General features: G+C 42.1%; 1 protein-coding gene across 1 annotated transcript in view; it reads left to right on the forward strand.

The window, feature by feature from the left end:
- WDFY1 (WD repeat and FYVE domain containing 1) overlaps positions 1 to 22,088 on the forward strand; it is a 44,709-nt gene extending 22,621 nt beyond the window's left edge. The window contains exons 4-12 of the mRNA XM_079710060.1: positions 4,659 to 4,713; positions 6,199 to 6,349; positions 7,922 to 8,034; positions 9,864 to 9,990; positions 12,403 to 12,508; positions 17,806 to 17,907; positions 19,449 to 19,579; positions 21,084 to 21,192; positions 21,978 to 22,088. Coding sequence (XP_079566186.1) covers positions 4,659 to 4,713; positions 6,199 to 6,349; positions 7,922 to 8,034; positions 9,864 to 9,990; positions 12,403 to 12,508; positions 17,806 to 17,907; positions 19,449 to 19,579; positions 21,084 to 21,192; positions 21,978 to 22,037 — 954 coding nt within the window. The 3' untranslated portion in view covers positions 22,038 to 22,088. The remainder of the gene's footprint in view (positions 1 to 4,658; positions 4,714 to 6,198; positions 6,350 to 7,921; positions 8,035 to 9,863; positions 9,991 to 12,402; positions 12,509 to 17,805; positions 17,908 to 19,448; positions 19,580 to 21,083; positions 21,193 to 21,977) is intronic.
- Positions 22,089 to 24,683: the final 2,595 nt, after the last annotated feature.

Below are 24,683 nucleotides of genomic sequence, written 5' to 3' on the forward strand. Positions count from 1 at the left end.
TTTAAAGTGTGCAGTTCATTGGTCTTATAGTATAGTTACAAGATCATGCAACCGTTAATACTCTAATTCTACAACATTTTTATCAGCTCCTCCAACCCCCGAAAAAAGAAATCCCACACCTATTAGCAGTCACACTACAGTCCCCTTTCCTTCAGCTCCTGGCAGTAGCTAATCTACTTTCTGAATTCAGAGATTTGCTTATTCTAAACATTTTACATAAATAGAATCATATAAGGTATATATCCTTTTTTGTATGGCTTCTTTCACTTAGCATAATATTTTCAAGGTTCATCTATGTTGTGGCTTGAGTTAATACTTCATTCCTTTTTGTGGTGGGATAATATTCCGTTACATAGATATACCACACTTTGTTTATCCATTCATTAGTTGATGGATAGTTGGGTTGTTTCTACTTTTTGGCTATTATGAATAATATTACTATGAATAGTCGCATAACAGTTTGCATGTGAACCTAAGTTTTCAATGTTATTGGGTATATACACCTAGGAAAGGAATTGCTGGGTCATATGGTACCTCTGTACTTAACTTTTTACAGAACTGCCAAACTGTTTTCCAAAGTTTCTATACCATTTTACATTCCCAACAGCAATATATAAAGGTTCTAAGTTTTTTACGTATTTACCAACACTTGTTATTTTCTGGGTTTGTTTTTGTTTTATTATGGACATCCTAATCGGTGTGAAGCGGTATCTCATTATGGTTTTGATTTGCATTGCCCTAATAGCTAGTGATCTTGAGCATCTTCTCATATGCTTGTTAGTCATTTGTATATCTTCTTTGGAGAAATATCTATTCAAGTCCTTTGCCTTTTTTTTTTTTTTTTTTTTTTTTTAATTGTTGAGTTGTAAAATACTTGGACCTTCAGCTTGGAAGAGTTTCACCAGTGAAACCACCTGGTCCTGGGCTTTTCGTCCTGGGAAGTTTTTTGAGTGCTAATTTAATCTGTTTACTTGTTATGGGTTTTCTGTTTCTTCTTCAGCCGGTGTTTGTTGTTTATGTCTTTTTAGGAGTTTGTCCATTTTATCTAGCTTATCTAATTTGTTGGCATGTAATTGTTCATAGCAGCCTTTACAGTCCTTTTTCTTTCTGTAAGGTTTATAGTAACGCTCCCCCTTTCATTCCTGAATTTAGTAGTTTAAGTCGTCTCTCTCTCTTTCTTCACCACTCTGACTAAATGTGTGTCAATTTTGTTGATTTTTTCAAAGAACCAGTTTTGATTTAATTGATTCTCTATTGTTTTTTTCTATTCTCTGATAATGTATTTCAACTCTTTTATTTTTCCTTCGGTTTGCTTTGAGTTTAGTTTGCTGGATTGATATTTTGGGTATTACATTGTTGATTGAGAAAATTTGCTGGTTTTGTCTGCTTGGATGTCATAATAATATTAAATTGCTGTAAAGGTTTCTGAACACACATTCCCTATTTCTCTTCTTCTTTCATCAGGACCAGTGGTCCGCAGACCGCACTTTGAGTATCATTGCTTTATAGAACTGCACACAGAGCAGTGAGAGCACAGACCGGTGCCTGCACCTGGTCGGAGAGCGGCAAGGCCAGCCTGTTACTGTGCTGAGTCATAGAGGATGGCTAGGAGTTAACCAGGAAAGAGGGAGGAGGAGGACTTCCAGATGCAGAAGACAGCATGAGCAAAGACAGAGGGGCTTTTAAAGTCAGAGTGTGCGCAGGGAACAAGAATGAAGCAGCTTGGCAGCATGAAGCACGTAAGACTGAAGAGATGGCTGGAGTGGGTCATAGAGAGCCTTGCATTCAGCACTAGGTGTCATGCAGAGTGCTAATTAAGAAGAAGGTAGACATGGTCCCTGCTCTCAGAAGTCTTATGGCCTCGTGGGAGGGACAGGTAATATACAAGTAAACATCAAATTGCAGGTTGTGGTAGGTGCCGTGAAGAAGTGAACAGGTGCAGTGAAAGAGGGAATCCAGAGAGATGTGTGGCCCCACTCCTAGCAAACAGGATCGTCAGGAAGGAAGACTGCTCCAAGGGTGTGACGTTCAGCTGAGGCCTGAAGGGTAGGTAGGAGACAGCCAGGCAGAGCCAGAGTAAGTTTTCCAGAAGTGAAGGTCCAAGTAAAGACTCGAGGCAGGAAGATCTCTGTGTCTGAGGACTTGAAGGGGGTCATCTTGGCTGGATGGTGCTGAGCGACGGGGCAGGACAAGGGGCGATGCGACAAGTGGGCTGAGGCCAGGTCATGCAGGGCCTTGTAGGTCTGGGTGAAGTTTTAAGTTTTGTAAATCTGTGGGAAGCTCTTACAGGGTTTTCAGCAGATGAATGGCGTGATTTAATTTACATTTTTAAAAGATCACTCTGGCTGCTCAGTGGAGAGTGGATCGAGGGGCCGCAAGAGTGGAGGCGGGAACGTCAGGTGTTGTCGCCTTCTGGGTGAGAGGTCAGTGGCAGTGATGATGGACAGAAGCAGATGACGGACATACATCTGTGGCAGGTTGGGTGTGGGGAGGGGAGGAAGGGGAGCAACTCAGGTGACAGCCAGGTTTCCGGCTTGAGTAACCGCTAGACAGAGGTATCATTTATTGAGAAGAGAAAGGCTTAGGGGCATGTGGGGAGAGGGGGCATTTAGAGGGAAAGAAGACAGTGAGGAACCAGCTGTACAGTTGAGATACCAGTGAGACACCCAATGGCGACGCAGAATTGGCATTGGATTTGCAGGCTTGGAGCCCAGTGGGAGCCCGGGCTAGGGAGTCATCTGCACATAGGGCGTCTTTCAAGCCATAAGAATAGCTGTGATCGGGCTTCCCTGGTGGCGCAGTGGTGGAGAGTCCGCCTGCCGATGCAGCAGACGCGGGTTCGTGCCCCAGTCCGGGAAGATCCCACCTGCCGTGGAGCGGCTGGGCCCGTGAGCCATGGTCGCTGAGCCTGCACGTCCGGAGCCTGTGCTCCACAACCGGAGAGGCCACAACAGTGAGAGGCCCGCGTACCGCCAAAAAAAAAAAAAAAGAGTGACCGGGGTGAGCAGCTAGAGACCCTGAACGTGGTGAGTGTGGACTCATCTGTAGAGAAGGTTTTGGCTGGGGAGGGGATGAAGAAAGTTTTAGTATCGTTAAGAGAATTTTGTTGTTTTTTGTTTGCTTGTTTTGCTTTTTAAAGTAAAGGAGAAGAAGCCTTGAGCGTGTTTAAGGGCCAAGAAAGAAAGAGCCAAGAGAAAAGACAGACTCTCTGCTTAAGCAGTTCACGCAACAGTGGGCCGCTGGTGAGGGCTGGGGAGCTGCGGGCTTGAGGGTCAGTGCCCACCTGCTTGGGGCTGCTGTGTATACGTCGTGTAGTAATGAATGCTGGTGGTCTTGTTTTTCTCCCTCTGAAGATTTTATAGGAATATCGTGGCGATGTGTGCACACATATATAACGAGAAGCCACGAGTGCAAGCCTCAAATGCCTTCTCCAGTGGTGGTAGTGGTCATGCATTTATTTCTCTAGGGACCATTCTTGTGGCTCATGGTTCAAGGGTACTCTCTGCGGGTATAGGGTGGCATATAAAAACTCATAGCTCCTCAGTGGAAAGGGGCAATGTAAATTCAATTTATTATTAGTTAGTATTAATCTATTGATTTCCCCCGAGTAGAAATTAGTATGTATAAAATGCTGATACATTTTTGTACTATGTAAAAAACCAAGATGGAGGAAAAGGAATCAGTATTCCTTTGTGGGCTGGTTTTTTTTTTTTCATCCTGACCAATCAGCAATTCATAATGTCCATGTTATCGAGACCCTTAAGGACTTATCAGTTTAGCACTGATCAGTAGAATTTTTAATTAGTGCTTTTTCTTTAGAGTTTTATCTTCTCAGTTTTATGCTGAGGCTCATTTTCTCATTAAGAAATATGTACTTTTAATTTTTTCCTAGTTATAAAGTATTATGTAGTCTATATAAATTTTAGAAGATACAGGAGTATTAAAAAAAACAAAACACCCACAGTGTCTAAATTTCCTTTTTTTTTTTCTTGCGTTACGCGGGCCTCTCACTGCTGTGGCCTCTCTCGTTGCGGAGCACAGGCTCCGGACGCGTAGGCTCAGCGGCCATGGCTCACGGGCCCAGCCGCTCTGCGGCATGTGGGATCCTCCCGGACCGGTGCACGAGCCCGCGTCCCCTGCATCAGCAGGCGGACTCTCAACCACTGCGCCACCAGGGAAGCCCTAAATTTCCTTTTTAGTGTGTGTTTATATATTAAATATACGTAATTTTCCTCCTCTATTGCCTCATATACCCAATGCCTTATTTTCACTAGTGCTGAGAATTCTGTTAGTAATGGGTCTTTGTAGTTTTACTTTGTATGTGTCATCTTGAAATTCTAGTGAAGCCAAGAGAGCAAAATTAACAAGATGCCTCCTTTGCAATTAGAGGGAGAGGAAATACAGAGAACTGATTTGTAGAGGAAGAACTGGACAAAAATGCTGTGATGGTCCACAGCACTTTCTTTACTTGTCTGGTTCCAAAAGAAACGGTAACCCAAGGACAGGACCAAGAAGCAATTCCCTGTTGTTCTTAGGTAGCTAATCTTGAGTCCCAAGGCTGGTGATGGCCATTTTTGGATTTTACTTCCTTTTGAAAGTTAAGGTCCTGTTGTTTTTAAAACCATAACTGTTTTCTTATTGCATGTGTTTACTTTTAGGAATTTCACGTTTCTGAAGATTTTAATAAAATGAACTTTATCAAGACCTACCCAGGTAATTGTAATACACACACACACACAACTAGAATACCATGTCCTATGATCAAAATCAGGTTTTCACATTAACTTTTTAAAAGTTTTGTTACCCCAGTTATGTGGGAGGTTATTAGCTCTTCAGAGTTATTTACCATCCTTTTCCTGCTTATTAACATTTGAAATTTTGTATACTATTCCATTGGGTGCATGTGTCAGATTTAATTTAACCATTCCTCTGTTTTTGAAAATGTATACTGCTTCCATTTTTTTATAACACATACTAACATATATGATGGTGTGTATACATATCTGTGTGTGTATTTCATATATATGTATATACACATATGTGTGTGTGTGTGTGTGTGTGTGTGTCCTTGATGGTTACTCTTACTCTAATTCTGTAACTCTGATTATTTCTATTTAAGACAGATTACTAAAAGTAGAAAAACTGGGTCAAACTTTAAAACTTTTTTTAGTACTCTGGATTTATTTTGCAAAACTCTTTCCAGCAATAGTGTAAACTTTTAATGAGTGGTGATTGAGAGTGCCTGTTCATTAAGTCTGTATTGATCTTTATAAATGTTTATTGCCAGTTTGATAGTCAAAAATAGTTCTCAGTTTTAAAATTATTTAAGCTTTATTTAATGTTGACCATTTGTCATGTTTTATGAATATCTGTTCATGATTTAGCCCATATTTCCTGGGAGTTGTAGTATTTTCTGATTTTTCTGATTAATTTATCAGAGCCCCTCCGTTTTTCTGAAGCAGGCTACACAGCTGAGAGCAAGGTCAGAGGTGTCTCTGTCTAGCCTCTGACTTCATTCATCAAACTGGGCATTTATTAAACACCAGCTGCATGCAAGATCCTGTTCCAGATAAAGCAGACAGGTCATTGCCCTGGTGTGGCTTGCAACTGACCTGGAAATAGAAATATTCTAGAAGTTAGGTAATAGAACACCTTCCTCATTCTCAGCTATTGCTTTGGAATGAAGAACTTTACAAATGCTTCATCTTAAAAATAAAAAGTTAATTTCAGAAAATTTCAGTTGCCATTTTTTACAATGCCAGTGTTTTCTAAAGAGTCAAAACACTAAAGGTATAGACAATAAAAAACAAACAAACCTATTCTTTGGAGATAAGACTGCTGTTTTCCATATGGAACTCATTGAGAGTTGTATGTGTGTTTTTTAATCAGTTCTCTAATATATTATTTGAATCCCTCTTGAGCATTACTCTGTAATGATTTGTAGCTTCTGATGGTCTTCCATGTAGGGAGGCAGAGGGCAGGGCCACGGAGAGCCTGCGATAGATCTTGGGTTGGGGCGGGCAGATGCTCTGCAGCCTGTTTGGAGTGCGGGCATCTCCGGGATAGGACTGCTGAGTCTGTGAGTCTGCAGACCGACCAAGTGGAGAAGGGGAGCCTCAGTTCACACCCACGGAAACTGGATTCCAAAGATCACATTTCTTCCTGAAGGGCGCAGACTTTCCCTCTCTGTCCCCACAGCTCATCAGAACCGGGTGACTGCGATTATCTTCAGCCTGGCCACAGAGTGGGTGATCAGCACCGGCCACGACAAGTGTGTCAGCTGGATGTGCACCCGCAGCGGGAACATGCTCGGGAGGCACTTCTCCACTTCCTGGGCTTCGTGTCTGCAGTATCCTTCCCCGCCCAGCGCCTCCCAGTCTCAGTAGTTAGTTTTGAATGTGCTTGGAAATTGCTGATTGAGATCCAAAGACTGAACGATTCCTACATATTTCACATAAAATCTAAGAATTTCTGTCTCTGCTTTTTTGGTATAAAGTTGGTTTATTAAAGATAATAACTAACTGAATTGCTGTTCTCTGCTGGGATGTGCTCTAGGTGTTTTAATACAAAATCTGGGAAAATCTAAACTTCATTAACGCAGACCCCTCCACTCCTTTGCTTTTCAAAGTGAAAGAAAAGACTTTCTGTTGTAGAAAGAAAGGAACGACTCTTCTGGTGATGGTTTCTTTGCAGACCCCACAGGAGAATATAAGAAGAGTCTGTGACCCTGGAGTTCATAAATGGGCTACAGCGTGTTTGGAGAGGGTTCATAATCCTTATAATACTCTCAAAGATGCCTCAGGATACCCCAAATGTTACAAAATTGCCGCTCTCAAATTTTTCTACTACTCTATGGGATTTGTTTCACGTAGAGCTCACTCTTGGTTAAGGCTGCCTGTGGTAGCTGTGTATCTTAATGTTGGCAAGGTCAAGGCTGCCAGCAACAGGCAAATGCCCCGCAGTAATTTCTCTTTGAGAGTTGGACGTCTGGTGTAGTAAAATTCTTTTCTTCCATTGAAAGCCTTTATAAAAAAACGTGTGCTACAAATGAATGCACCGCATGAGATATTTAAAATAGTACCATATGCTTTAGAATCAAGCAAGGGAAGGCTACTCAGATGTATCATGTGCTAAATAAGTTTTTCTGTTATGTGTTTGGCTTTCGTATGGATTGATAGAAAATGGCACCGAATCACATAATCATGGCCCAGCCTGTGGTCGTCCTTTTGATCTATGTTTTGGAATTAAAATAGTAGTTATCCTATTGTGTGTAAACTACTGATTTGCCACAAATGTCTATGGCCATAAAGCGACCAAGAAAGTAATGAGTTGTTGCCAATAGTTAATATATTTTTAAATTTAAAGTTTACTACTACGCCAAATGACTGCCTTTTGGATGATTAAAATTAAACTCTTCACAGCAATTTAAACCATCCTCTTCACTTAACGCTAAATCATCTAGGCCCCCCAAAAAGATGGGGTCATGTCCATATTTGCTGTCAGTTTTACACCATTTCCAGAGATTTTTCATGAAAAGCAGTTTTCTTCCAGTTCTTTTTGGCTGTTTTCATTATTGAGCGTTTTACTTTTTAACACTTTGTTATAATTTGCTTATAATCACTTGTTTTTATGTCTGTCTTCTCTATCAGCTCTTAACTTTTTTGTTGCCAATTCCTAGGATACTGGTTGGAATAGTAACAGCTACTCAGTGAATTCTTGTTGAATGAATGAATATTAATTTTCCTGATAATTCTAGCTTAAAACATTCTTTTTCTTCAATATTTACATGTTGTATGGTTTTCAGTTGGGTATTTCTTTTCTCATAGTTTTAGGTGTGTGCTTACTCTCTTTAGAATGTACATTTTCTTCTTTATAACTTTGAGATGGATTGTGTTATACGTCCTTGACTGCTTCTCCACAGATATGACTTTGATACTCAGTATGCTTTTGTCGGCGACTGTTCTGGACAGATAAGCCTGCTGAAGCTTGAACAGAGCTCCTGTTCTGTTATTACCACCCTTAAAGGACATGAAGGTAGGCTGTATACTCACCGCCGTTTTTCACCTAATTTGGGCATCCAAATTTAGTTCTCAGCTCTGTGGTTTCACGAATGATCACCTCCTTATGATCTGTCAGATTTCAATTCGATTGGCCAGATAGGGGAATTAAATCTCAAAAGATCTCAAAGAGTGAAAACTAAGTGAAGGCAGGGTGTTGGGTAGGGTTTTGTGTTGTCCAAATCCCTTCTAGATTGCTTGTGTGGATAATACTTTCTATTTTGTTTACCTTTTAAATTAAATTATTTTTGAAGACCCTTTAAAATGTCTTATAAATGGTGAGACCTTTGGAAGAATGTTGTTATTACTGTCTTAAATTTGTCACTTTCTAGGACACCAAGCAAGCTGTAGTAGGTGAGTACAATTAGAAGAAATGTATGAGCTGGTTCTGTCTCTACTTGGGAAACATCCCCAGGGGAGGGACCGAGGGAAAAGAATGACTGGGTGGAATTTTATTATTTCTGTAGGGTGGTGAGTTGGCCAGGCTTTGTGGAAAGGCTTTAAAACTCAATCGGCTATATTGAGTAACAAATTAGAAGCTCTGAGGCCATCTGGTTCACATCGAAGAATTGGGGGTTTGTTGAAGGAATTAATGATGGACTTATTTATGAAAATAGTGTTTTTAAGTTAAATGTCCTCCATAGCTAATCTATTTATATAAAACCGAGTGTATCAGATCAGGGACCTTGAAGGGGAAAAGGGAGAGAGAAGGACAGTAAGTTTGAATAGATTTAGGCAGGAAAGCACAGGCCCTGCAGAAACCACTTTCTGTTATGACTAATGGTCTCATGATCCCCATGCTGTTAAGTATTCTCTAGGTTGCTAAGGACAGAGTGGGTTCTGATAACTACTTAGCAGTGTTCATGTAGAAAGACCTTGCTTGTCTGCTATTAGGCCTCTAGCTGAAGTGCATGGGGCATAGGATCAGACAGGGTCAGGATTTCTGCAAAGTTGATCCCTGAAGCCAGTTTTGCACAATACTTCTTTTTTCACTTTCGTTAAGCTTCTGTGAGAAACTAGTCTCTGTTGGTTGCTTTTGAATGTGGCTTTATCAGTTTTCTGTATACCCAACCAAAAATATTATTAGCTTGTGTGACTGGTTCAATTTTATTAGGTTTATTAATAGTTTTTTTCTAGGCAAGCAGCAGTCAATGGAACAATGAAAAGATCTGTTGAAAGAGAAATCTGTAGAAAGAAAGATTTTCCCAAGAATATCGAATTTAATAAGTTTAGACAATATAGAGTGTGAAATGTAGGGTTTGGATTTTTTTACCTAAGTTCTCTGGCATAATTGTATGGTATGCCTGCATCTCTTTTTTTTTTTTTCCTCTGAGATACTTAATTCAGTTTTCTTAAACGCAGGCATCCTGCGGTAAGACACCTGCAAGGTCCCAGAGCCCTAGAATAATCTAGATTTTAATCTTATATAAGATAACCACAGAAAACTTCACTGCCTTTTCTTATTAGACATTGGTAGCTATTTTTTTGTTTTTCTTCAAAAGCTTTTTCTGAACTAACCCTCATATACAGCTATTCTATAATTTTTTGGTATAGACAGGGAAAATCTTCTTTAAACACATTTGTGTTCAAAGCAGTTTGATATGCAACTGAAAATCCTAATCTTGTAGCTCGGGACAGCGGATGTGCTGTGCCTTCTCTGTGACTCGCGATAAAGTGTTGAACGCCCTTTTGTACAACGAAAATACATTTTTACTTAAAGACTCAGCTGGTCCTCGTTCGGTCTTCTGCCTCAGATGTGTATGCCCTGATGTAGAGTTACATTTAGCCTCCCTCTCTCACGCCTAGGTAGCGTCGCCTGCCTCTGGTGGGACCCTATTCAACGGTTACTCTTCTCAGGAGCCTCTGACAACAGCATCATCATGTGGGACATCGGAGGAAGGAAAGGCCGCACGCTCTTGCTCCAGGGCCACCAGTGCGTGACTGTTTGTGAGGGTGGGGAAGGAATCTGAGTTGGGGCAGGTCGGGGGAGGCGTTAGTATTCTGAGACTACTTTCTCCAAACCCCGTCTTTTAGCAGACAGGGAGCCCTGTTTGATAGGGCTCACTCAGTCTGCTTCGAACTGCTTTTCCGTGAGTCCTGAGTGTCTGGTGTTCTGTAGCAAAAATAGAGGCCAGGATTTTCTTCTTCCTTAGTCCATTGGTAGTAACTACCGTGCCGTTGGTAGTTTGATAGGGAATTGCACTGAATCTGTAGATTGCTTTGAGTAGTATAGTCATTTTCACAATGTTGATTCTTCCAATCCAAGAACATGGTATATCTCTCCATCTGTTTATGTCATCTTTGATTTCTTTCATCAGTGTTTTATAGTTTTCTGAGTACAAGTCTTTCGCCTCCTTAGGCAAGTTTATTCCTGGGTATTTTATTCGTTTTGTTGCAATGGTAAATCGGAATGTTTCCTTAATTTCTCTTTCTGATTTTTTGTTGTTGGTGGATAGGAATGCAAGAGACTTCTGTGCATTAATTTTGTATCCTGCAAACTTACCAAATTCACTGATTAGTTCTAGTAGTTTTCTGGTGGCATCTTTAGGGTTTTCTATGTATAGTATCATGTCATCTGCAAACAGTGACAGTTTTACTTCTTCTTTTCCAATTTGTATTTCTTTTATGTCTTTTTCTTCTCTGATTGCTGTGTCTAGGACTTCCAAAACTATGTTGAATAAGAGGGGTGAGGGTGGACATCCTTGTCTTGTTCCTGATCTTAGTGGAAATCCTTTCAGTTTTTCACCATTGAGAATGATGCTTGCTGTGGGTTTATCATATATGGCCTTTATTATGTTGAGGTAGGTTCCCTCTCTGCCCATTTTCTGGAGAGTTTTTATCATAAATGGGTGTTGAATTTTGTCAGAAGCTTTTTCTGCATCTATTGAGATGATCATACGGTTTTTCTTCTTCAATTTGTTTATATGGTGTATCACATTGATTGATTTCTATATACTGAAGAATCCTTGCATCCCTGGGATAAATCCCATTTAATCATGGTGTATGATCCTTTTAATGTGCTGTTGGATTCTGTTTGCTAGTATTTTGTTGAGGATTTTTGCATCTCTGTTCATCAGTGATATTGGTCTATAATTTTCTTTTTTTGTGATACCTTTTTCTGGTTTTGATATCAGGGTGATGGTGGCTTTGTAGAATGAATTTGGGAGTGTTTCTCCCTCTGCAATTTTTTGGAAGAGTTTGAGAAGGATTGGTGTTAGCTTTTCTCTAAATGTTTGATAGAATTCGCCTGTGAAGCTATCTGGTCCTGGACTTTTGTTTGTTGGAAGATTTTTAATTATGGTTTCAATGTCATTACTTGTGATAGGTCTGTTTATATTTTCTAATTCTTCCTGGTTCAGTCTTGGAAAATTGTACCTTTCCAAGAATTTGTCCATTTCTTCGTGGTTGTCCGTTTTATTGGCATATAGTTGTTTATAGTAGTCTCTTATAATCCTTTTGCATTTCTGCAGTGTCTTTTGTTTTTTTTGTTTGTTTGTTTTTTTTGTTTGTTTGTTTTTGTTTTTTTTTGCGGTATGCGGGCCTCTCACTGTTGTGCCCTCTCCCGTTGCGGAGCACAGGCTCCAGATGCGCAGGCTCAGCGGCCATGGCTCACGGGCCCAGCCGCTCCGTGGCATGTGGGATCTTCCCGGACCGGGGCACGAACCCGCATCCCCTGCATCGGCAGGCGGACTCTCAACCACTGCGCCACCAGGGAAGCCCTCTGCAGTGTCAGTTGTGATTTCTCCTTTTTCATTTCTAATTTTACTGCTTTCATCCTCTCCCTTTTTTTCTTGATGAGTCTGGCTAAGGGTTTATCAGTTTTGCTTATCTTCTCAAAGAACCAGCTTTTAGTTTTATTGATCTTTGCTATTGCTTTCTTCCTTTCTATTTCATTTATTTCTGCTCTGATCTTTATGATTTCTTTCCTTCTACTGACTTTGGGTTTTCTTTGTTCTTCTTTGTCTAGTTGTTTTAAGTGTAGGGTTAGATTGTTTATTTGAGAGTTTTCTTGTTTCTTGAGGTGAGATTGTATTGCTATAAACAAGATGGCAGTGTGGGAAGACGTGGAGTTAGCATCTCCCCACAAATAGGGCGCCTGCCAGCCGCTGGTGGGGGACTCTGACCTGCAGTTCTTAATGACTGATTAGTAGTGTTTATTTCATAGAAACTATTATTCTGTATAATAAGTTATTGAATGCCAATTAAAGTTTATACTGGGATCCAGATCACCAATGATAAAATGTCAGTTGCTGATTCCAACGAGGGGAGAGATTTGAGCCTGCATGAAGACGATGTCTGTGTTTTCCACATCAAGACATGTAACTGCTGTGTGTGTTGTTTGCAGTGACAGGGTGCAGTCGCTGTGTTACCTTCAGCTCACGAGGCAGCTGGTCTCCTGTTCCTCAGACGGCGGAATCGCAGTGTGGAACATGGACGTTAGCAGAGAGGAGGTAAGAGAGGGCAAGGCAGGGCTGACCAGGAGAGCTCCCACAGCCTGCCTCTTGGTTTTCTACCCGGTGACCGGAGATGCCAGCCAAGGTGCAGACAGTCCCAGCTCTTACTGGTTATCAGCTGACAGGGTCCTGCATGTCACTTTGCACTGCATCCACTACTCATTGGAGAGTTTCCACAGGGACAAGCGATATACACAGCCAGGGCATTTAGGCTGATTTTCACAGAGAAGGACAAGGAGAGGACACGGGAGACGGTCTGGCACGCCCAGGGGAGTGACTGTGGGGAAGCGCTCCGAGGCTGCACACCTGCCCTGGGGTCCCCGAGACGCGCACCAGGGGCATAGCTCCTCTGGGAAAATATATCTCTGTTCTCTGATTTTATTTTCCACTGACTTCTGTTCCACTGAGTCCATGTCAACATAGTGTTCTTTTCAGGAGACCCGAGTTCTAAGTGCCTTAATTTCCCTGAGTCTCCGTTCCTTCTTCCATAAAGTGAAATAGTTGAATGAGATGACTTCTAAGGTCTCTTCCAATTCTTTAGACAGACACTCTATCTAAGCAATCTTTCTGTCTTTTTTTTCTATTTTAAATATTGCTGCAGTGAACATTTTTGACCTTGTCATTGTGTGATTGTTCAATTATTTATTTCAGACAAATTTCTGAAAATAGACCCTTTGGGTCAAGGATATGTGCATTCTGAATGCTTTTTATAGATGTTGTCAGATGATTTCCAGGCAGGATTTCCATTCTCATCTCTGCCAGCACAGGTACTTATCTGTCTTTTCCAAGTGGCGTTTAAAACCTGTGATGTAGATAGCGGAGTTGATTCCAGAGAAGATTTTAGTGTGAGGGGTGTTAAAGACTTATGGTTTAACTTCAGAAACATTTATTGAGCATCTAAAGGGTGACCCTAAAGTCTGGAAACTTAGGTGCATATGCATCATAAATGATACTGCATTGCAGTACGTACTGTATTGCATGATGTCACATGATGTGTTCTGGGTGCTGTCCTTTACGCAGCGTGTAGGTCAGTATGCTGCATACCTCTGTGGTGGACGCCAGGCGTGAATGACCACAACGAAGAGTAGACCCCACTCGCCACAACTAGAGAAAGCCTGCACAAAGCAACGAAGACCCAACAGAGCCAAAAATAATAAATAAATAAAAATAAATTTATTAAAAAAATAAAAGAAATAGCAATATTACTCACTTCCAGACTTTATGATTACCATGCTTTATACACAAAGATTCATACCTGCAAGAAGTTTGTAATCTAGTGAAGGAAACAGACTACCGTATAAATGATAAAATGCAGTCCGTCATCTGGAGAAGTACCGATTGCTAGTTTTTTAGTGACCTTGTAAGACAAGTCACATAGAGGAAATCTTGATTGCGTGTCTGCTGGTTAATTTCCCTTTTTGAATTTTCTAAAGATCTTTTGGTAAGGCTTAGAGTAACTTGTTATTAAACATATGTAACATTGGCTCGATATTACAGAATGTGTAATACTTTCTTTTCAAAGATTTATTTGAACTGCATTTTATATTTATCATCTGCTCGTTACATGCAACAGTGGCAGCTAGTATACTGTTCTATTTCCTAGACTCGGCCTGTTGTTTTTCAGTCTTATTCTGTGTTTCCTGGATCATGAGGGAGGAGACCATTGGGGCCTGATGCTACTAGTGGCTCTTGTAAGGGTTTAACCACTTGGATTTCAATCCACTATTCTCATCCTTGGTAAGTTCTTTTAGATATAGAAAAGTAGAAGCAGAGTTCTTACCTTCAAGGTTATGTGAGTGTGGAGTTTATTTGTGCCTCTAGGGAAAGAAAAGACAGTCCTGTCATTCCTGTGGGGGTCACTCTTTTCCTTATAGTCACTTATGGAAGAGTACCCCAAATCATGAGCACACAGCTGGTAATACGTTTTGCTCTATGAGCTGTTCTGTCTCAAAGGTTGGCAGTATTGGTGGGAAAGAAAATTATGTCAGAAAGATGCAGCATTTTTAGTAGGTTTTTTTGTTTTTTTGTTGTTGTTTTGTTTTGTTTCTACCAGCTGAGTAAATATTAGTGCAAAAGTAAGCAACCTCCAATCTATTAATTCTGAACTTGAGTTAGGGTTTTGGACAATTTGTAGGACTTCTTTAGGCACAGGCCTAGAGGATTAATCCCAGATTCTCTAGCCCCACAGTGTTTGCTGGAATTTCTTTCTGAGTCACCTGGAAACACTCACTGTGGAGTGTCCCCAGCCTACAATGGCTGTCGGCCACCACACTGGCTGGTTGGAAGCAGATCTACCTCCCTGCCAGATTGTAATCAAAGGGACTCCTTTCTGGAAGTAGGCATGAAACATAAATGAGCAAGTAACAATAATTAGAATGAATCCTCTTGAAATGAGAACTTTATTTGGAGCTAGTCGATCACGGAATGGATACTGTTTTATACATTAATTCACAGTAGATGAGCGCACCAGATAGCAGCAGCAGTGCATTGGGGTTATTCTTGTTACATCATCTTTGTCCAGATTAGGCAGATGGAACAAGATGTAGAAAAGAGAGTGAAACAGAAAACTTGATTAATGTTCTCTTTAGCTCTTCTCAGCATAAAAGAAAACTTTGTCTCCTTAGAGAATAAGCATTTAATAGGATGGTTCATGATAGCTTACACCGTAACACTTAATTCTATTAAAAGAAACAAAGTTATGGGTATTTCTTATATCAAAATATGTTCCAAAAAGTCTGTTGATTTCTGAGTTCATTTTTTCATTTGTTATCTCAAATTATTTTAAGCATATTTTTTCTTCCCTCATGCCCCTCTGCCTTCCAGGTCAGCAAAGTAATATTCTTTCCTAACCCTTAGGCAGAAGCATGCTTCCTGAGGGCAGGAACTCAGTCCCCATTGGTTGTCATACTCCAGAAACATGTTTGGAAACCCTGACATGTTGAGGTGAAAAGGACCATGTCCAGAGGCTGTGTAGAGCACAGTGGACGAGTGCAGGGCTGTGGGCTGGACTCTTGGGTCTACTGGGAGCTCCACCCACTAACCAACCATGGACAGTCGATTCAATCTCTGAGCCACAGTTTCTTTGCCTGTAAAATGGGGAGAATGTTGCTCTGTATCTCCTAGGGTTGTGTTGAAAATTAAGCAAAATATGGCATATAAAACCCTTGGCACACACTGCTGGACTTACAAGGCCCTTTGTATATACCAGGCATTATGCAGAACACTTCGCCAATGTTGCCTCATGTAATCCTCACAGCCTTATGCAGTGTATACTTCTATTTGAATATCACTGCCGTGAATACGTTTTTGCGTTCATCTTGTTCCACGGGACTGTTCCTCACATGGGTGGTATTGCAGGAGTTAACACTGGCGTGTGTCACAAACATAAGACTAGACAGTGGCCCCTGCTTTCCTTCCCCCTGTGATTTAATGTCCCCACGTTGTTGGCAGCAGGGCCCGTAGTGTCGTTGTAATCACCGTTTCTCCTTCAGGAGCATTGTTCACAGGCAGTGTTTTCAAACCACCTTCTCTCTTCCCTGGTCACAGAAACAAGTAATTCTACATCAAGTGGTAATCTTCCTCACGGAGGTGCGCATCTCTTTATCACTCTTCTTGTCCTCCCTTCCCATTTCCAACATTAGCGCAGTTATTTAAAGAAACCTCTCCTCTGGGCTTCCCTGGTGGCACAGTGGTTGAGAGTCTGCCTGCTGATGCAGGGGACGCAGGTTCGTGCCCCGGTCCGGGAAGATCCCACATGCCGTGGAGCGGCTGGGCCCGTGAGCCATGGCTGCTGAGCCTGCGCGTCCGGAGCCTGTGCTTCACAACGGGAGAGGCCACAACAGTGAGAGGCCCACGTACCACACACACACACAAAAAGAAACCTCTCCTCTGTCTCAGCCCACTTCATTCTGTTTGTGAGTACCTTACCCCCCGACCCCCGAAAGAAAGACCTTTGTAATGGCTGTCCTATCTAAAATAAGGAATAAGAAAGCCAAAAGTTTTGATGAAATAGGAAACAAAAAAAGAAATTGGGAAACTCATTCTTTAAACCACCAAAAGTCCCCTTTCGAATCTCTGTAAAGCTGACCATCTTCACTGCATATTTTATAAGGATCAGTGTAGGTCAGTTCCTGTGGTTGTCCCATCGTCTCCTCTTATCAGATACATTTTTCTTGAGTGTTAACTTTCAAGATCAAGAACAGATTATTTCTTACTTCATGACCTTTGGTTTAATTTTATGGAAATAGTATTTTCCATTTTTATTGCACGTATATGACGGTACATGATTGAGGTTAAGTAGGCTTTTAGCAGGTTCATCTTGTAATCGAATACAACTTGTAATGTTTTGTTTAGAGAAGTATTTTCTAAGTTCTGAGTGAAGTAATTTTGAGGCCTAATTGCCCCGTTTCAACAAAAATTCATTGAGTGCCTACCCTGTGACAGGCTGAACGTATTTAAAGATGAAAAGACCAGTGAATAATTCATAGATTAGTCGAAGGGGCTGGGGGGAGGAAATGTGCATAAAGAATTGCAGTGCAGGGCTTCCCTGGTGGTGCACTGTTCGAGAGTCCACCTGACGATGCAGGGGACACAGGTTCGTGCCCCGGTCCGGGAAGATCCCACGTGCCGTGGAGCAGCTGGGCCCGTGAGCCATGGCCGCTGAGCCTGCACGTCCAGAGCCTGTGCTCCGCAACCGGAGAGGCCACAACAGTGAGAGGCCCGCGTACCACAAAAAAAAAAAAAAAAAGAATTGCAGTGCAGAGAGATCACTGCTCGAATGGGGGTCCGCAGGCTGGCTGTGCGGGCACAGGGAGGGAAGGGCACCACTCCGGGAGCTGGGAATGGGGGCGGGGCAGCTCATCTGTCTGACACGATGCCCCGCCCCGAAGATCTCCTGTTGGTCACCTTGTGACCCCACAAGCCTTCCCAAGTGGTAGTTCGTCAGGTTCTGCAGGAAAGGTTTTTGCTCAACTGGATATAGTTACCAAACAACTTTAAAAACTTTGGGCATAAAAAAGAAGTGTATGAAGACAGCTCTTAAGAGTTCATATTGCAAAATGAACTACTCCCTCCTGTCAATAGATTAAAAGTGAACAATCCTGAAAACATGGCAAAAATGATAAAGATGATTCAAAACACAAACATAATATTGAATATGGCAACAGCTATAATATATTGAAGAGTTTGAAAAAAGGATAACCCCACCAAGGTCTGGAACTGTTGTATTAATTTCTGGCAACTCAGTGTAAACAGGCAGACTCTCACATGTTGGGTTTCACTTTCTCGTCCCCCAGGCTCCTCAGTGGTTAGAAAGTGACTCTTGTCAGAAATGTGAGCAGCCCTTTTTCTGGAATATAAAGCAGATGTGGGACACGAAGACACTGGGGTTGAGACAGGTGAGTAGCCAACATCGAGTCATCACTGGGTTATGTATTTTGTTATTTATATGATTAATCTGTCATTTTGTTTGGGATCGCACTTTTCCCTGTAAATGCTGTTGATTCCTACCTTTGTGGTGTTACCATCATCGTGTGACTGACCATGAGCAGGGCCTTTCCCAGGTAATAGTGAGACTGTTAGCAAACTATGCCACTGCTTGTCCTGCAGTGGAAAAGCCAGGACGCACAGAAAACCCTGGGAGCCCATTCGTCAACAGATGAAAAAGTTTTGAGTTTAGGACTATTACCTGTTAAAGTCAGTGTTTATACTAGCCCAGCACAAAATCAGAATGAACTAAGGCGTCTAAGCCTAAAGCTTGCACAAACAGACAACAAGTAACAGATTAGCCCTCACTGGAATACTCTGACACCAAGAATTTTAGATTATTCATACATTGTTCCACGTAAGTGTACCTGGAGCATTTCTATTAAGCACGTTTCAAGTATGTACTGTTTTTTATTTTTTTTAATTTGTTGAAGATACATGTCCCAAATAGCCTACAGATTTCAAGGAAGCGCTTAGAACTGGTTAGTCACGTAACACTAAAGTTCTACAAAAAACATAGTTCTTCAGTAGCCTTGAAGGTAGCCACTCATTCAGATTGAATATGAATTTGTGCAGATAAGTAAAAAATAATGCAATTTTATTCCTTTTATTACTGGTTGCACCTCTCTAAGGGACTGACAGAAAGTTTGTGTGTGTTAATAAACTTTCTTTGACTTTACTTATGAAGCTACTCTACAGCAAGGTCAGGTATGAGACTGGCAGGCAGTGCAGGAATTGTTTTAGCATTCATAACATTCTAATGCTTGGAAATAGCACCCACATTGCACCCTTGGCCTAGTTTTCGCAATGCATGTCTGGTGGTAACTGATGTGTGAAGTAGTCTCTACTTCAAAGGAAACATGAAGAATTAATTTTAATCTTATGAGTTAACAACTAGTGATAGAGAGAGGAAAAGTGTGGGTCACAAGGCTTTTAGTGGTTTAAAAATTATATATGTTAACATTAGTAATAATAACTGGGCTATTTTGGAATGTTCTTGGTGCTTATTTCCAGAATCACAATTTGAAAGATTAAAAGAAATAGCACAACATGATTATAGGTATCTGTTTCTTAATGAGGGCAAATTACGTTTAAAACTTTATATCAAAACTTTTCTCTGTAATAGGAATAATTTTTCCCTCCTGAAGTCTCTAGCCATTTGGGTTCCTGAAAGAGCTTGAACTTGGTCTTAACAATGTTGTTTATGGTCGCCTAGGCAGATAATATGAGTGAATAAAAACTAGTATTTGACCAATAACAAAGCAAAGATATTTGGAAATCCTCAACGAGTGCTGATATTGTCTGCCTTTGGCGTGTTTACTGATACATTGAATTGGGGGTGATTATAATTCGAGGCACATTGTCCCAATTCCATTTCCCCTACTCTGAAGTGAGGCCACGGGCATTAAAACAAAAGGTAAACTCCTCCTTTTCCTCCTTCTGGTCCCCGAAGCACCACTGCAGGAAGTGTGGGCAGGCTGTCTGTGGGAAGTGCAGCAGCAAGCGCTCCAGCTACCCTGTCATGGGCTTTGAGTTCCAGGTCCGCGTCTGCGATTCCTGCTATGACTCCATCAAGGACGAGGAGTGAGTGTTTGCTTATCTTTATCTTTTTGTGTGTCCATCTGCAGTGGGAGAGCCTGAGAAATGATACAGATACATGGTTGACCCTTGAACAACGTGAGGGTCAGAGGTGCAGCCCTCCGCGTAGTGGGTAACTTGGGTATAAAAAGAGTTGGCCCCTCCTATCCTCGGTTCTGCGGATCACGTAGTGCTGTGGTATTTACCGTTGAAAAAACTCCGGGTATCAGCGGACCTACGCCGTTGGAAGCGTGTTGTTCAGGATCCCCTGTATTTCTGCTCACTCGTTTATCCCTTTCATAAACAGTTTCTAAAGAGAGGATTCTGCCCTAGCTTTATGACTTAAGACAAGTTTCTCCCAAACACTGTGAGAAATGATGCTGCTAAGACCAGTCTGGCCAGGAGCCCCCACACCACTCGGGATGCTGTGAGGCTCAAGGCCGTGTGCACACTGATGGGTGGCTGAACTGGCGCCCTACAAAAGCACCCCGGTTTCCACCTGTGTGCACACACGCATGGAAATTTTATTTGTGGGAAAACTCCGGAGACCCCTGTTCTCTCTTCCACAACAATCCGACCCAGCAATCTGTTCTTAAATAACTATTTGTGTGTAAGACAAGTCTGTCTGTCCTCCATTCTCTGCTGACGCAGGCAGATCCATTTGGACAGAACCAGCATTTTATTTTACTCCTTTCTTTTATTTTTATTAATTTTTGGCCGCATTGGGTCTTTGTTGGTGCACGCAGGCTTTCACTAGTTGCGGCGAGCAGGGGCTACTGTTCGTTGTGGTGCACACGCTCCTCATTGCAGTGGCTTCTCTTGTTGCGGAGCACAGGCTCTAGGTGCGCGGGCTTCAGTAGTTGTAGCACGCAACTCAGTAGTTGTGACGCACGGGCTTAGTTGCTCCGTGGCATGTGGGATCTTCCCGGACCAGGGCTCGAACCCGTGTCCCCTGTATTGGCAAGCGGATTCTTAACCACTGCGTCACCGGGGAAGCCCTCTTTTGCTCCTTTCTGAATCATCTTTGAAAGTAGCAGACGGACATACCTTGGTGGAGGCCCAAGTAGGAAAGCTAGTGCGGCACCACTGGTGTCAGTCAGGGAGCTGGAGATGGGGCCTGTGTTGCTGCGGGCTTTGGAGCAGAGTGAGGGTCAGCGTGCGCAGGAGTGCTGCTTCTCACACCAGGGTTCTGAGGGAGCCTGCGGCCTGGGATCTCATGCAGTGTAGTCTTGTCCTTATGTCTAGGAAGGTACCAGCCTTTCCACTAAAAAAAAAAAAAGAAAAAAATATTTTGGTTATTTTGGGAGTTTTAGAAAATCTTTTATAAAACAGTCTTGCAACTTATCATGCTTTCTATCATCCTTTAATTATAGTTTTCAAAACTGTAGCCACACTTTTAGGAGCGAATTTTGACACTGTTATCGTATTTCCTCTTTGTCGCTAAGAAAATTCACCCCTTGGCTCTAGAAACAGCGGGGTGAGTTTAAATGGTCTCTTTTCTCTCTGTTAGTCGGACTTCTCTAGCAACCTTTCACGAAGGAAAACATAACATCTCCCACATGTCCATGGATGTTGCTAGGGGCCTGATGGTGACCTGTGGGACCGATCGCGTGGTGAAGGTAACCTGCCAATTAGCACCTCAGTGTAGACTGCTCCACCATCACGCTATGAATGTGCATAAGGCATTTCTGATTGGCAAGCTCGCCTTGCCTTTTGATGAACAGCCTATAGCCACGTGGAAACCTGGAAACCAACTGCATGTTTGTGAGTTTCCACGCACTCGGTGGTGTCTCGCTTGGCCACGTCGGTCTCTCCAGGTGAGCCAGTGAGGGCCTGGCTCACCTCTGTCACTGGCTGCACTGAGCCAGCCCCAGGGTCCTCCCTCCCACTGCCTGGCCTTAGCTGACCCCTTTCTCTGATCACTCTTTCCATGGCTATTGATCCTTTCATCCTGGGCAGAAGGCTTCCCACGTATAAGAAATAACCACACGCTTTTTTATTAAATCCCTGGGTGGCTAATGCAGAAACTGAAAGTAAGTGTTTTATCCTAGTACCACTCTTGAGTTGTAAAACTATGACATAGTTTATTTCATCATAAAAAGAAAATGGGCTTTTCCCCAGTGGGCTTTTTATTAAAAATAAAAGTAAATTTATAGTAAAAGATCATTATGATGTAATTTGCAGGTGTCTAGAGAGATACTGCTTATAAGCTTTTTTCATATTGTAGCTGACCACATTGTTTCGCCGCTATGTAAATCTCGACAAGGTTTTGTAGGGAAAGAAGGGAATGAGTTATGTTGGCCCCTTTGAGAGTGTAACAGCTGTCTGTGCTCATTGCCAGCAGCGCCTCCTGGGGGGCCATGTGACCGGTGCTGCGTCTCCAGGCCTCCCCCTTCTCTTGCAGATTTGGGACATGACGCCCGTGGTGGGCTGCAGCCTGGCGACTGGGTTTTCTCCACATTGATCCGGGAGCCGGGCGGGGTCTGTGCCTTCCCAGCAGCAGCCTTCACCAAACACGATGCTTCCCTGTAGCTCCACAGTCACTGTCACGTGGATGGACAGCAGCCACTAAAAAACCAAATCAACGTTTTTAAAAAGAAAAAAATGTAAAGGTGTGTTTTGGGGCTTTTGTGGAAGTACCTGCGGGATGTAGCGGGTCCCCGAGGAGTGGAGTTAACCCCAGCGAGACGTCCTCGGGAGTGGTGAGCTGACGCGTGCTGAGGCAGTAATTGAGCACGTGAGAGTTCCGGAGGAAAAATTCTGAACGGAAGAGTTAAAGCCTAGAACTTTCTTCAAGCAATTCCAACTACAAACACACTTCCCCCCAGACCTGCTGGGCCCGCAGGGGCTCCCATGCTTCTCTGCAGGCAGAGCAGGGGTCAGGGGAGGAGGACTTTTTCTCTCCCTTGGGGGCGGCAGTGGGACTTAGGAGCCCAGAGATCCTCCTCATCTGCTGGCAGTCTGTGAATATGCTCTACCCCTAGTCACTGAGAAACCTCTTAACAATATCTGTCCTCTCCAGGTAGTGCCATGTCTGCTGTTAGTGTGTGGCCCACTTCAGTTGTTTCTCGTCCCAGCCAGCATGCCGTGGGCGAGCTCTCAGATTGTCACTAAGTGAGCTGTACAGTTTCTATACTAACCAAGGCAGTCCACACTCTTCCCTCTCCCCCAGATGTGCTCTGAGGACAAGACGTTTCTATGGTGCTGTTAACACGGGACTCACACAAGCCGCCTGACTTTTTCTGATTGCAGTCAGTGATGACTAATGGAAAACCCAGCTACCAGCATGACTGTGATGGGAAATGATCAGTCCATTCCATGGAACAGCCCAGTCCTCCTAAAAGACACAATCTATTTGCAGTTTCAAGATGAGTCCCTGTGATACTGTGGCAATTTAATAGACACCTCAGAAAAGAACTCCAAAGCTTTTTAAACTAGGTTGACTTTTAGTTATAACTTATTTCACAGAAGGAAATCGGTAATCCAGAGCAGTAACTGTTAACCAGGTCCTGCACAGTAATTCCTAACTTGTAAATTACTTTCATAACAATTAGCAAAATCTGTTGTATCAAACGGCATTTTAAAAGTTTTTGGCGACTTAGTACCAGGATGGGGCGGAGGTAGGGAATGGGGAGCCTGTCTTTTAATATTCAAATATCTATTTGTTTTTAACAGCAAAACATGTACCTGTTACTTTAGGGCTATGGAAGTGAGTGGAGAGACGTCGACTTTTATTAAGGACAGATTTTAAAATAGATAGCAAAATTATTTTTGTTAGTCTTACTAATGGATATTGAAAAAAACTACTGCATCGCTTTTGGGGGATCATATCAAGACAACATCATTCTGTATGATATAACTAAGGGACTAAATATTTTAAAATAACAGCTGTTAATTAAAATGGTTTTTTTAACATCTTTATTGGAGTATAATTGCTTTACAATGGTGTGTTAGTTTCTGCTGTATAATAAAGTGAATCAGCTGTACATATACATATATCCCCTCCCTCTTGCGTCTCCTTCCCACCCTCCTTATCCCATCCCTCTAGGTGGTCACAAAGCGCCGAGCTGATCTCCCTGTGCTATGAGGCTGCTCCCACTAGCTATCTGTTTTACATTTGGGAGTGTATATATGTCAGTGCGACTCTCTCACTTCGTCCCAGCTTACCCTTCCCCCTCCCCGTGTCCTCAAGTCCATTCTCTACATCTGCGTCTTTATTCCTGTCCTGCCCCTAGGTTCATCAGAACCTTTTTTTTGTTTTTAGATTCCTCCTTATATATGTGTTAGCATATGGTATTTGTTTTTCTCTTTCTGACTTACTTCACTCTGTATGAGTTTTTTTTTTAATAATAGTTTAAGACAGGCAGTTAAACTAAGATGTCTTAATGGCCAAGTGGCACAAATAAGGAAAGGAGGTCAGGCACATCATGTTCTAGAAGGATCTGCAGTAGAAGTCGACTTTGTTGCTCCTTGTAATTTTTGTGTTATATCACCTGAAAAAGATGTTTTCTTTAAAAATTTTTACTAGGCCCTTTGCATAATGTCTGTTACCGACATAATCCAGAAGAAAACTTGAGTGATGGTAACTTGAATGGCAGTGTTGAATGTTAGCTTAGTTTAGTCAATGGTTCAGCTCATACAAAGGTGCTATCCTGGGGATTTTATGAAGTCCTGCAAAGAAAATAGAACATGATCTATCCCTTGCCATGTTGAAGAGTGCCGAACTGTGGTTTTGCTTTCCTTTAACCTCTGTAAAATGTGATTTTATGATGTCTGTGGTAGACTGAGCAGAGTTTCGCAGCTGCTGAGAATATGCCATAGCTTTGAGACTTTTTTTATTTTAAAAAATCCTTAATGAAAAACTCAGTGTTTCATAGAGAATATAAGGCTGATATAGCGCTTCCTAAGGGGTTAACCTAAGTCAAGGAGGAAAGGTCTGTGTGAGGAAGAATTGGAACAGGGTATCCAGAAAAGGAAAGGAGAATGTTTCAATGCATTTTTTCTCCACCAGAGCTTATTACCAGTTTTTTTTTTTTTTTTTTTTGAAATGCACATGGCAGGCTTGCCTTGTCTCTATCACACACTAGGTAGCAAATGGGGTAATATTTTT

This window comes from Hyperoodon ampullatus (assembly GCF_949752795.1).
Source record: "Hyperoodon ampullatus genome assembly, chromosome: 8".
Taxonomy (NCBI): Eukaryota; Metazoa; Chordata; class Mammalia; order Artiodactyla; family Ziphiidae; genus Hyperoodon; species Hyperoodon ampullatus.